This window comes from Rhineura floridana, chromosome 17 (genome assembly GCF_030035675.1).
Source record: "Rhineura floridana isolate rRhiFlo1 chromosome 17, rRhiFlo1.hap2, whole genome shotgun sequence".
NCBI classification, from domain to species: Eukaryota; Metazoa; Chordata; class Lepidosauria; order Squamata; family Rhineuridae; genus Rhineura; species Rhineura floridana.
In genome coordinates this window covers 6,089,730-6,102,133 of record NC_084496.1, presented here as the reverse complement: position 1 = coordinate 6,102,133, position 12,404 = coordinate 6,089,730, and the positions used below count along the sequence as shown (strand labels likewise).

Below are 12,404 nucleotides of genomic sequence, written 5' to 3'. Positions count from 1 at the left end.
TATGCCTCAGTTTCCAGCAGTGCACCTCCTGTATCTATCTGAATTAGACAATGCCTTCCTATAAAGACGTCATGGAGTCCAACTGACTAGAGGCTGTTTCTCTTTGAAAGCCGCAAGCAGTATACCTTCACTAGGCCGGGGCCTGTTCCGCATGCCTTTGCTGCATATGCAAAATGTGAACATCAGTTACGAGGAGATTCTTTAGCTGCCGTTGCTCCAAGGCTACCGAATCGGCTTACTGTGTGAGAGATACGGAGTTGCTCTTGCCTTTTGGGAGTGGTGTAACATTGGCCTGTTCTGGAATGCATTTGAATGCCAATTTTTTTATTTGTAAGTTGTTGCTTTGATGCTTTGAATAACTTCTTGATCTTTATAATTCAAGTGGGTGTTTGTTTTAATCTGTTTTTACGTAAACCACTTTGAGTTTGGGGGAAAATGGGAGAAGAATGTGTGAAATAAAACATTTTTAAAACATGCTGAAATGCTTCCTTTGTGGCACCAGGGGACTATGTTGATCGAGGCATTGCCCTGTGGAATGCTCACACTTACGACTTGATGTCATCCACCCGCCTCTCTGAGCCAGTCCACGAAGTAGCTTTCAGTCCACTTTCCGTGGGACACCTTGCCTGTGTGGGGAGGGGAGCTGTGACCTTCTGGCTAACGGAGCAACAGGGAGCTGACATCAGCCTCAAGGTACTTCTCCTGTGTCGCCCAGCAGGGGTGGTGTGGAGGAATTCACTTGGAGACAATTTGAACTGAAGCAGATCCCAAGTTTATTCAAAATAATACAGCACTGGAGAGCGAAGCAGAAAACTGCAACTGACTCTGCCTGTCTACAAAATGGCACAGGCCTTTATAGTTTTTCAAGAAACGTTCAGCAGATGAAACTCACATTCTTAGAATGCTTAGTACACATGATATTCCTTTAGTTCAAAACATTCTGATTATCTGAGTTGCTAAGGACAGTTGCTAGAGAGGACTTGCTAACTAGAATATGTAATACTGTCATAAAGAATGTGTTTCAAGAGCAGCACAAGGGAACACAAAGATAAGCTTGCTCAGCCATCTGGTCTATCAGTTTGCCTACACACAGCAGTTTTTACACTTTCCAGACACAGACAGGACCGCTATTTTAAGATACTCAGAATCCTCTACATCCTGGTTATTGATTCCACAGTTGGGAGCCTCAGGTTGGGGGGGGGAAGGGCAAATGTGACCATCTTTACTGGGCCCTTAACTCTCTCCATTTTTTTGCCTGGATGGAATGTCGTAATGCATTTTGCTTGTGCGGACAGAAGACGGAGAGATGTGTGAGAGTGTATGTAGAAACTAGCCTATAGTACAAAGGCAAAATTTGCATGTGTTGCTCCACCCACATTTGCCTCTGGCTCCCGCCCACCACTGGCAGGTTGCTCCTAGAATGCGACTCTTGGGCAGAAAAAGTTTTCCCATCTGTGTCTTACAGAATTTGAGATCTAGGCGAGTTGCAGAGTCAAACGCTTGGGAGTTCAGCCTCAAGGGAGATGGACGGGATCTAACACAGCTTTTTGGTTGCCTCCCTGAAGTGCCAGCTGACGTGACTTTCCTTCTGGTCTTCAGGTTCACAGAGTCCCTGTCCCTGATGCCATTGGTCCAGTGGAATTGACGTCACTGTGCTACAGTGCTGGATGCATTCTGTACACCGGGACCAGCACAGGACAGATCTGCACATGGGACACCGAGACCAATCGCTGTTTCATGACTTGGGAGGCTGTTGACGGGGAGATTGGTGAGTCTTTCTGCAACTGTGCCTTCAAGAGAAGGGCCATAGCTGAGAGGTAGAGCATCTGCTTTACATGCAGAAGAGCCCAGGTTCATTCCCTGGCATCTCCAGGTAGGGCTGGAAAAGGCTGTGGTCTGAAACCCTAGAGAGACACTGCCAGTCAGTGTAGACAGTACTGAGCTAGGTGGACCTATGACCTGATTTCTAGGTCTCAGCACCTTGTTCTGGCGCAGCCTTGATCCACAGATGCTAATATTGATTGTGGCTGGGTTTAAGATGTGTTCTTTTCCCTATCCTTTTATTTATTTATTATTTATTTATTTGATTTATATCCAGCCCTTTGTCCCAGTAGGAGCCAAAGGGCGGCAAACAAAAGCACTAAAAACACTTTAAAATATATTAAAACACAACAACCATTAAAAACACATTAAAACAAAACATCTTTAAAAACATTTTAAAAAAAAAAGCTTTAAAACATTTTAAAAAAGGTTTAAAATATATATTAAAAAGTAGTTCCAACACAGATAAGGGATAAGGTCTCTACTTAAACGGCTTGTTGAAAGAGGTCTTCAGTAGGCGCCAAAAAGATAACAGAGATGGCGCCTGTCTAATATTTAAGGGGAGAGAATTCCACGGGGTCTGTGCCACCGCACTAAAGGTCCAAGAAGGCATCATTTGACCTTCACTGCTGTAGCTCCCACAGCCAACAAGACAAGCTGCTGCTGACTTTTCAGAGTGGTTTGACACACTGATTCTGGGGGCTGCAGCAGTGAAGGCTGGGGGAAAAAAGGAGAGCTATGGTTTGTGCCATTACTGTTCCACCTTGGCTATTCAAAGATCTCTGGAAGGGCCATCTGTATTACACAAACATCACCAGAATGCTCTTCAGCTCTTCAGCATTAAAATAGGGGAATTCAGCTATTAATCGGAATGAATGCTTGACTCGTCCAGGTGTGCTGCAGTGTCACAGAAACAGGCTCATCAGTGGCAGCAACAGCAAGAGAATCCAGCTGTGGTCAGTGGCGGCAGTTCAGGAGCTGAGAGTGAAAGGTTCCAATGCCAGGTAATGCACGGTCTAACTCAGGTTTGCTCAGTCCTAGAGAGGGTGTGTGTGTGTGACATTTATGCAGATGTCCACTTAGCATGGGAAATTACACAGACAGCAGCTACATTTTAAAAACCAGTCTCATGATCACCGGCAGGTATGGGCAACCCTTGCCCTTACAGATGTTGCTGAACAACGGCTCTCTTTATCCCTGGCCATTGGACGTGGCTTGCTGGGGCTGATGGGAGTTGTAGTTCAGCAAAATCTGGAGGGCCAAAGGTTGGGGAAGGCTGACTTAGGTACAACTGTCTTCCTGTACATCCATCCTACAGTTCCACTGGGAGGAGGGCAGAAATTATGCCCTTCCTTTTTGGCTGTGCCCTTTTGCAATTCAAAATCGAATGCTGCCTGTGGGTTGCACCCATTGTTGCCCAAGAACGTACTTACGTATGTTTGTTTCCTGCTCTTGGTGGCTTGCACAGGTTAATCAAAATGCCTTTCTGTCCTTGAACTGCTCTTTTCTGTAGATCTAGCTCAGTCCTCTTGGAACAAGAAATGACCCTGGATGGAACCATCGTGAGTGCCACCTTTGACGACTGTATGGACATGGGAATTGTTGGCACTACTGTGGGGACGTTGTGGTACGTCAACTGGGCAGACAACACCAGCATCCGACTGATCAGCGGGCACAAGAACAAGGTAGAGGCTTTGTAAGCAGTTTGTTGGTGGTAGAGAATGGGGGCAAATGGGCTGCTTTTCTTGAGGTTTTTTGCTGAAGCATCTCCTTCAGTCTTCTCTCTTGTCACCCCAGGTGAGTGAGGTGGCCTTCAGCCCTGGAGAGTCCCACTGTGCAACGTGTGGGGAGGATGGCAGCGTGAGAGTTTGGTCCCTTGCTAGCATGGAGCTGGTGGTCCAGTTTCAAGTGCTCAATCAGGTAATTGCTGAGATAATCTTACTGCATCCTGTTGTTCTTTCCCTAAAATGTACAAGAATCAAGAGACTCCTTAACGATCACAAAACCTCATTGTAGAAACAGCTGCCCTAATCTCCTCTCACTGAGGCGATGTAGTGCAGGGGGACAAGCGATACCGAGGATGTGTTCTCACTCTGTTCCCCCCTTTGCTTTTTTTTTTTGCTATTTGCTATTCCCAATGTATTACTTACTCCCTCTCAGAGTTCCCTCTGCCTGGCCTGGAGCCCGGTGCCCATCTCCGTCAGTGGGGCAGAAAGCCAGCATATTGTGGCAGGCTATAGCGATGGCACCATCCGTGTGTTCAGCATTTCCCGGACAGAGATGGAACTAAAAATGCACCCTCACTCCGTTGCTGTAACCGGACTTGGATACTCTGCAGACGGTAGAACCGTGAGCTGTTTTTGCCAGACATTAAACGTCAATCTTGCTGCAATAAAACACTTGCTTGTCTATAATACTCAGCCTCTTCCCATTCTCCCTCCCTCAAACGACCCTCCCAAATCCCCGCATTCAAGTCTTTGTGGGTTTCAGTACATGCTTAGAGCATGGGTTTCATGCATTGTAGCAAGTGGGTCCAAAGGAGGGAGAGATTCAGCTACTGAAGACGGGCACTTCTCTTTGGTGTTGCAAAACACCAGCTCTTGCCAAATGAGAGTGCATTCAAACAGTGTTCACCTTGCAGAAGTGACATAGTGAAATTGCCTCAAGGTAATCGTATGCAAATACGATGTGCCAGTGAGAGGTGGGGGGAAGGAGCCAAGTGTAGTTTTCTTTTTTTCTTTTACAGGGGTGGTGTCAGTGAAAGTGGTACTTCAAGCCAAGGGGAGGGTTTTCAGTGTTCCCTGCTCTGTTTTCTCATTCATTGAGAGATAATTCTTCCCCATTCTGGCATATCCTGGAAACTTTTACTAGACCATTCCTGAAGGCCAGTTGGAAGGTAGGGGTGTGTGTGTGTGTGTGTGTTAGTGTTCGTTATAACAAAGCGTTTAACTGTGGTCTGTTCACCCTGTCCCTAGGGGAAATCATCTTGTCTGGAGGCAAGGATGGACTGATGGCTGTCAGTAGTCCGCGCACAGGGATGACCATCCGTGTCCTGACTGACCACCGATCATCCCCTATCAACATTATCCACTGCACAAGGAAACAGGTGTGACATTAGAACAACCTTGACCCACTGGCAGGTTGCGGGATCAGTGGTGTCCATCGCTGTTTCGAACTGAATTTGTCCCGTAAACCACGTTGACCCAGTTTGCTCATAACGCTAAGCCCAAAGTGTGGCTGAATGAAGATCCCAGCCGCACCACCACTGCTGCTGCTGCCGCTGCTGCACAAGGCTAGGCCTGGGGTCATGACTGAATCCAGGCTTGCAGTTCGTCTCACTCCAGACAACCATTAACTAGACCCAATTGCATATAAATGTATAAAAGGCCACTACTTGTACCCGACAATACAGTTCAGAATCAGAAAAACCATTCCAATATAAAGTGTAAACCACCTGATGGAAATTCCATACAGCAGGCTAGGTAGATCTTTTGGCAACTGACCGCATGGCCTCAGCCCTCCAGCCGAAAGCCTGGGCAAAGAGGCATGCCTTCAGCTGGCACTGAAAAATAAACAATGATGGTGCCAGCCATTCTCCAAACCAGAGGGCATTCCACAAACTGGGTGTGTGGAATCAACAACCAGGATGTAGAGGATTCTGGGTAGCTGGAAATGTTGGTTCTGCCTGTGTCTGAGTGCAAAGTGTAAAAACTGCTGTGTGTAGGAAAACTGATACACCAGATGGCTGAGCAAATGTATCTTTGTCTTCTCTTGCGCTGTCCTTGAAACAAATTCTTACGGCAGTATAACCAGCTTCAAAATGTTTCCACTCTAGGTAGCAAGTCCTCCCTAGCAACTGTCCTTAGCAACTCATAGATAATCAGAGTGCTTTGAAATAAAATAATTTCATGTGTATTATGCATGCTAAAATTGTGAGAGTTCCATCTGCTGAATGCTGAAGTTTTTTGTTTCTTGAAAAACTATAAAGGCCTGCGCCGTTTTGTAGACAGGTGGAGTCAGTTGCACTTTTCTGCTTGGCTCTGCAGCGCTGTAGGAATAAGCATGAAACTCTGCTTCAGTTATAAAAGCCTCCGAGTGAATTCCTCCACAGGCACTACTGATGAGAGGACCCTGCCCATGTCACTGTGCTGTGTGCAACAAGAAGAGCCTGCCTCAGAGATCGTAAAGCACAGAAGCAGGTTGGGGTTGGGAGAAGAGGCCTTCCCTCCCAAGTACTTATGCCCCAAATAATTTAGGGCTTTATACTTAGGATTTGGGGTTCCTTCTGTAGACAAAGGCAGGCTATCAATAGAGTAAACATACTGACCCCTCGCACCAGTGTCTGCCTATTTTCTAAACTGATCAGTATTTCTTTTATATTATTCATTTTTATGTTTAACAAAAAAGAGAAAAAAGAAAGAAAACATCAGGTCACATTAATAATACAATGACCATCAAAACAGCCATCTCATTTTAAACATGTAAGTCAATATATGCCATCCAAATGTCCTGACATCCAAACAACATTTATCAGAAACACATTCAATTGTAACAAGGGCAGTAAGGTCTTCAAACCATCGCATTAACAGATAGTGGCTGTTTGTCCTTCCAGACTCAAAGTATTTCTTCATACAGAAGCAGTTTTGTGCCCCTAATGATTTCTGTTGCTCCTTTCTTATGTTTATTACTTCTTATGTACTTGGCAGTAGGGTGGCTAGTCCTCAAGCTGCGAACACACTTTTGATTTATACGGAGCATTGTTACTCCATTTCTTACTTATCCATACTGTTGTATGGGGCCATGCACTGTGCCAATAGTTTCGGGGGGCAAATGTATAAAACGAGCAGTTGTCATTTTGGTATCTTGTCCTCTAGCACATTGAACTTGGGGTTGAAGGTGATGATCTCTGGCTGGCTGCAAGTGCCGATCGACGTGTCAGCATCTGGGTCTCTGACTGGATGAAGGACAAATGTGAGCTCATAGATTGGCTAAGCTTCCCAGCTCCTACAGGTCCTGAGGTGAGACTATCTTGCTGAAGCCTCCGGTCTTCCGTTTGTGAGCTGAGCAATAAACTCTTTTCAGAGTTTAACGTGTTTTGAAGCCTTGCTTGTTAAAATTTCTTGCTCCTGGAAAATTCTACAGGGGAGAAGCAGAGCAGGCTAAAGGCTGTATCCAATGCTAGCCCTACTCAGAGTAGACCCATTGAAATAGGCATGACTAACTGATGACCATGAATTTCACTGGGTCTACTCTAGGTAGAACTTAGTTGGATACAACCCTGAGTATTGGTCTTTACCTAATGGTAGATGCTAGCTCAAGAGATCTAGAAAATTATGGTCCCAACAAAAACCAAAGAATCTGTAGCAGAATTCTGAGAATACAAATTCTCATTTTGGGTAAAAAGGACAAGTTTCTGGTCCCTCATTTTTGTCCCTCTGCAAATAGCACACTTAGGCCACATTCACACCAGACATTTATTCTGCTAATGTGCCACTTTAAACAGTTGTGGCTTCCACCAAAGAATCCTGGGAAGTGTAGTTTGTAGAGGGTGCTGAGAGTTCTCATGAGACCCTTATTCTCACAAAACTACAATTACCAGAGTTCAGTGGAGGAAGAGAAATTGACTTAAACCTCTGAAAGAATGGTAGCTCTGTGAGGGCAATAGGGGTCTCCTAACAACTCTCAGCACCCTTCACAAACTTCACTTCACAGGATCCTTTTAGGACGCCGTGACGGTTTAAAGTGGAATAATAGTGGAATAAATGTCTGGTGTGAACTTCGTCTCGACTAAATGCTTAGGAACCTGCAAGGGTTTCTGAGTGAGGCATCCCGTTCTTAAGGAGTGGGAAGTTCTCCACTTATTAACGGCAGAAATAATTGATCAGATTTAGTTAACTTTGTGTTAGCTCAGCGAATCTCAGAAGATGGGTTAGTCCCAAATTAGACATTCATGGCTTGCAACTATTGCTCTTGCATTCCCTCTCCAGGTCCCCAACCCTCTGCCTCCCAGCCTGGCGGCGTTTTGCCCTTGGGACAAAAGCACTGTTGTTTACGCGGGCTTTGGCTTGCAGAAGGAGATCCTCTTCTACAGCCTGCAACAGAAACAGGTGTTTCAATATCTTGGCTTCTTGGAGATCTTGTGTGCTCTACCTGCGGCATTGCTGGAGTTGGATTTGACCGACCAATCTGTCTAATGTTATGCAAGTTGTATTATGCCATATAGTCTGCCTTTCCAGAGAATCTAACATTTGGGGACTTTTTCTCTTGGTTGTGTGCAGGTGGTTGAGAAGGTTCCCTTGCCGTACTTTGCCACGTCGCTGAGCTTATCTCCTGCGGCCTGCATGATAGCCGTTGGCTTCAGTGGTGGGTATCTAGAGGACTCAAATGGCCAGATGTACGAGCTTTCTGTAGCTGGGGGTTGTTGTCTGAGGAATCCGGGGTGGTGGTGGTTCTGTGTATGGAGCATGCCAAGTGACCCTGGATAGGAACATAGGAGACTGCCTTATACTGAATTAGGCAGGCCACTGGTCCATCTTGCTCTGTATTGTCATCACTGACGGGCAGCAGCTCTCTCCCAGCCCTACCTGGAGATGCCATTGATTGGACCTGGGACCTTCTACATTCAAAGCAGATGCTCTGCCCCTGAGCTACGGCCCTGCCCCTTTTTGTGCTTCCCATGCCCAGCAGAAAGTGCTAGGAAGGGCTTGCAGGAGACTTTATGCTATGAGCATGTGCTTGAAAGCATTTGCTCATAGCCATAAGGGCTAGAACCTTGATATCATTCTCAGTTTCTGAGAGCACAGAGTGGGGCAGTTGGCTGGGCACTGAGGCTGATAGGGAGCCCACCAAGGATGTCTGTGGACACTAACAAAGCCTTCAAAGGAAGGCACTTCATGGTCCTTTCCCCCTTTTAAAACTGGTTTTGTTATTGCCCTCAGTTGAACTCCCCCCCCCCCCCGGTCCATATATTAAGGCTTCAGAACAATGTTCTACATGGCATGTAGCTTCGCTTGCTTGCATGAGTCATTGGGGTAGAGGATTCCTGGATGTCCTCTTACTTGTGTCCACTCCACACCCTCCAATTCTTGCCAATCAAGGGGACCCACCGTTGATCTCTTGTCTGGGAGGGAACTCCCAAATCCTGAAGTCCGCTCTGGCTGAGATTCTCATGCAGCCGATTTTCCTATTATTTGCCTTGAATGTGGAATTCCGCGCTCCTGCAGAATCTCAGCGTACAGGCAGTCCCGATTACAAAAGGAGAGAGGATTTTTTAGCCTGTGGTTTTGTCTGCCCCGCAGAGCGCATCCTGAGGCTGATGGACCACGCAAAGAAGACAGAAGAAGATTACAGGGGCCACGACGATGCGGTTTGCCTCTGCCGGTTTACCCCGTCTGGGAAACGCCTCTTCACCACTTCCTATAACGAGATCCTCATGTGGGAGGTCCAGGGCAGATGAACCGAGAGAGCAGTGATTTCCATCCCCACCTCCACCAGCTGTGCAAGCTACCCTGGCCTGGAGCCAGGCAGAAGGATGCAAACGCGGTTGCTGCCTTGCAGCACTGAAAACTCGCCATCCCACCCGGTTGCTATGCCCCAGCTCCAGCTCCGTTTCCGAGTTCAGCAGCCAAAACCTCAGATTCTTGGCAGTGCCCAGGAGTGGCACAGGTGCCCACGTTGGAACAGTCAGGCTGGGGCCAGGCAGAGCAGCTCCATGACCTTTCATTCCAGTCATTCCAGGTAGAAATGGCCAGCGGCATGGAGATCAGCCAGAACCTGCAGGGACTGGGTGCAGAAATCTTCCCTCCTATTTGCCATTCTGGCTTCCAAGCCCCTTACCTGCAAGTTGCCACTTGCGGGTGGGGAGGGAGGAAGAGGCAGAAAATACAAAGAATCTCTTCCCTGTATTTTCTCCGAAAGTCTCATTTGTGTCCTTTTTCAGCTCAGCAGGATAGCTAGCTTGATGAAAGCTCCTGAAATTTGGGACAAACAAACTACTTCTGTTTGTGGCTCCACCTCCTCCAGCTCTTGCTCGTCAAAGGGACCTATTGGTGATCTCTTGTCTGGGGAACCCCCAAATCCTGAAGCCAGCCCTGGCTGAGATTCTTAGGCAGTTGCAGAGTGTTACCTGGATTTCATGGGGACGGCTTGCACTTCTTACCCCTAGCCCCCAGATGCAATGGCATAAATGCAGGTAACTGATAACAGCGCTTTGCTGCCACTTCTGAAACAGGCAGGGGATATCCTCAGCCGCCTTTTCTAAACAGTAAGATTCCAGGACTGACTGGCCAAGCCATTCAGGACCAGGCTCCCATATGCCATCATTTCCATGCTTCTCTGATTACTTGGGGATTGAAGGACAGGCGGTTGTCACCGTTGACCGTCCCACAGAAGTATCCCAACCCCTCATGAAGAAGAGCAACAGGAAATGATGGTCATTTAGATGCTCTTCTGGAATGCCACTTGCACAATGGTGGGGAAAAAAGAGATTTTGTTCTATTTTTATTACATGTTAGTTGCGGCGAATGCCTTGATTCTGAGCATTACAAATGTGTGTGTGTGTGAGTACATTTAATATATTTTTTCCTGATTCATTCATCCTTGCTAGTACTAAGTTTTGATTTTATGGTTGTGTCTTTGCTCAATTTTCTGTTGATGGTATGAGAGCCAGAAGATATTCCAGCGCCCCCCCCCATTTGCTGTATTATCGCAGCAGTGGCATAACATTATATAAAATCACAAGAAAGGAAAAAATAACCATGTTCAGTAGACAATCACTGAGCATACATTTTATGAGCACAAATCCCCCCCCCTTTTTTTAGAGAGAGAATATTTTTAAAGGATATTATCAGAAATATTTTAGAGTGTTTTATTTTCAAATTTTGAAACTATGTTCTATTTCATGTCTTTTAGAATCCACTGATGACTAGGCACTAGTTTCCTTTTGAGGCACAGAGCTGATAGAAGGAAAATTGCTCATAAACCAGCAGTGGAATAATTCTGTCTTAAGCTTGGCCTGTAATAACAACATACAGCTATAGTTTTTGTTTGTAATTTATAGTAAGATTGAAGGAGGCAAAAGCTGATTCACTGGTGTTTTTCATTTTTTATTCCAAATAAAGTAACTTTTTGTGTATTTGAACCTTTGTGAATTTCTCATTTTGTTTATCAACTTTAAGGAATCTGTTGTGCAGAGTGCAGGATGGGTTCCTCCTCCTTGGCCTTGCTTCTGAATTACTGCCATCAACATCTCTTTTAAAGCCACAGGGGCGAGAGAAAGAGCAGCCACAATACTTCTGCGTGTGCACCGTTTTTCTTCTGGAAATGGCAACAGCTCAGGACTAGGTCACTGTGATCTGCAGGAGAGCTTCTCCTAAAGGTTCCAAAGATATGACAAGCCCACTGCACAGTTAACTCAGAGCTGGGCTTTTTAGTATAGCTGTCCCTGTTCTGAGGAACAGTATCCCTGTCAAAATACAACAGGCACCCAGTCTGCACTTTCTGGAAACAACTGAAGATAATTTTGCTCTGACAAGCTTTCCCAGCTGCGTGAACAGATCTGAGCCCGGGTGTCTACTTTGTATTTTTTTCTTCTTCTTCTTAAGCTGTTTTTATTATGTGTCACGGCAACATACACAGTGCATGTAGAAGGCTGGACAAAAGTACAGAATAATGGAGAAAGGTTGTTCAGTTGTTTTGGTTTTTTTGCAGCCCTAATTCAGACAACTCACTCAGTCCTAGGCTTCTGTGCATGAGTTCCTAGCTGGGCGAGCAAGCCTACAGGCAAATGGATACTTGGGTGATAAATTTGTGGAAAGGCCTTTTCATGCAGTTTGAAAAGCCAACTCAGAACTTGGCCTGGGTGAACTCATGGCCCTACAGATGATGTTGGACCACATCTCCCCAAATCCCTGACATCTGGAAGAGCCAAAAGTCATCCACTGCTGGTTTAGGGTAAAAAGGGTGATGTTGAGCCTTAGAGCAGTTTTTCTACATGGCTTGTGGTTATTTGTGCATCCACTGACAAACAACAGTGACAATTACGGAGAAATAGTCCTCGCTGTCAGAAAAAAATTGCTTGCAGAGCTGGGATAGAGTCTCCTTTACGGCCATGCACAGGCACTCAGGAGTTTATAGGCAATTTTAACAGCTGCCCTTACAAATGCCTCCAATTTAAGGTGGAAATTGGTTTCACAGATCCAGCAGCCATTTGAAAATGTAAGATTCTCGACCCATGGAAGTCTTCCAGCACCGAACACATCTCTCCTTGCAAGCAAATCTTGAAAGGGTCAAAAACAAGGTAAATGAGACAACTCGCAGCTGTGTGTCTTGATGCCATTAGACTGTAAATCAAGTTAAATTATTTTAAATAAAAGTGTTCTTATATGTCAGAGCGGGGTCACCAACCTTTATCAGGCTGTGGGCGCTGTTGTCAAAATGTGGCGGGCAACTCTCCCTTTCCTGCTGAATTAGGCCCAATCACACAATTGGTGCTTCAAAATTGCCCTTGTGGTCTCTCTCTCTCTCTCCCCCGCCTTCTCTATGCCTTTTTTTCCTGTGTTGTCGTTTTTGCTAGGAAAACTGTC

General features: G+C 45.9%; 1 protein-coding gene across 3 annotated transcripts in view; it reads left to right on the top strand.

The window, feature by feature from the left end:
- The window catches only part of WDR90 (WD repeat domain 90), a 48,454-nt gene extending 37,526 nt beyond the window's left edge, over positions 1-10,928 (top strand). For 2 of the 3 annotated variants that reach the window (XM_061599804.1, XM_061599805.1), the window contains 11 exons: positions 503-693; positions 1,600-1,768; positions 2,714-2,825; positions 3,335-3,506; positions 3,619-3,741; positions 3,982-4,162; positions 4,797-4,927; positions 6,696-6,839; positions 7,809-7,928; positions 8,100-8,184; positions 9,120-10,928. In XM_061599804.1, coding sequence (XP_061455788.1) covers positions 503-693; positions 1,600-1,768; positions 2,714-2,825; positions 3,335-3,506; positions 3,619-3,741; positions 3,982-4,162; positions 4,797-4,927; positions 6,696-6,839; positions 7,809-7,928; positions 8,100-8,184; positions 9,120-9,277 — 1,586 coding nt within the window. In that variant the 3' untranslated portion in view covers positions 9,278-10,928. Of the gene's footprint in view, positions 1-502; positions 694-1,599; positions 1,769-2,713; positions 2,826-3,334; positions 3,507-3,618; positions 3,742-3,981; positions 4,171-4,796; positions 4,928-6,695; positions 6,840-7,808; positions 7,929-8,099; positions 8,185-9,119 lie in introns of those variants that run through there. The other variant, XM_061599806.1, reaches the window with a different exon arrangement.
- The last annotated feature ends 1,476 nt before the right edge of the window (positions 10,929-12,404 follow it).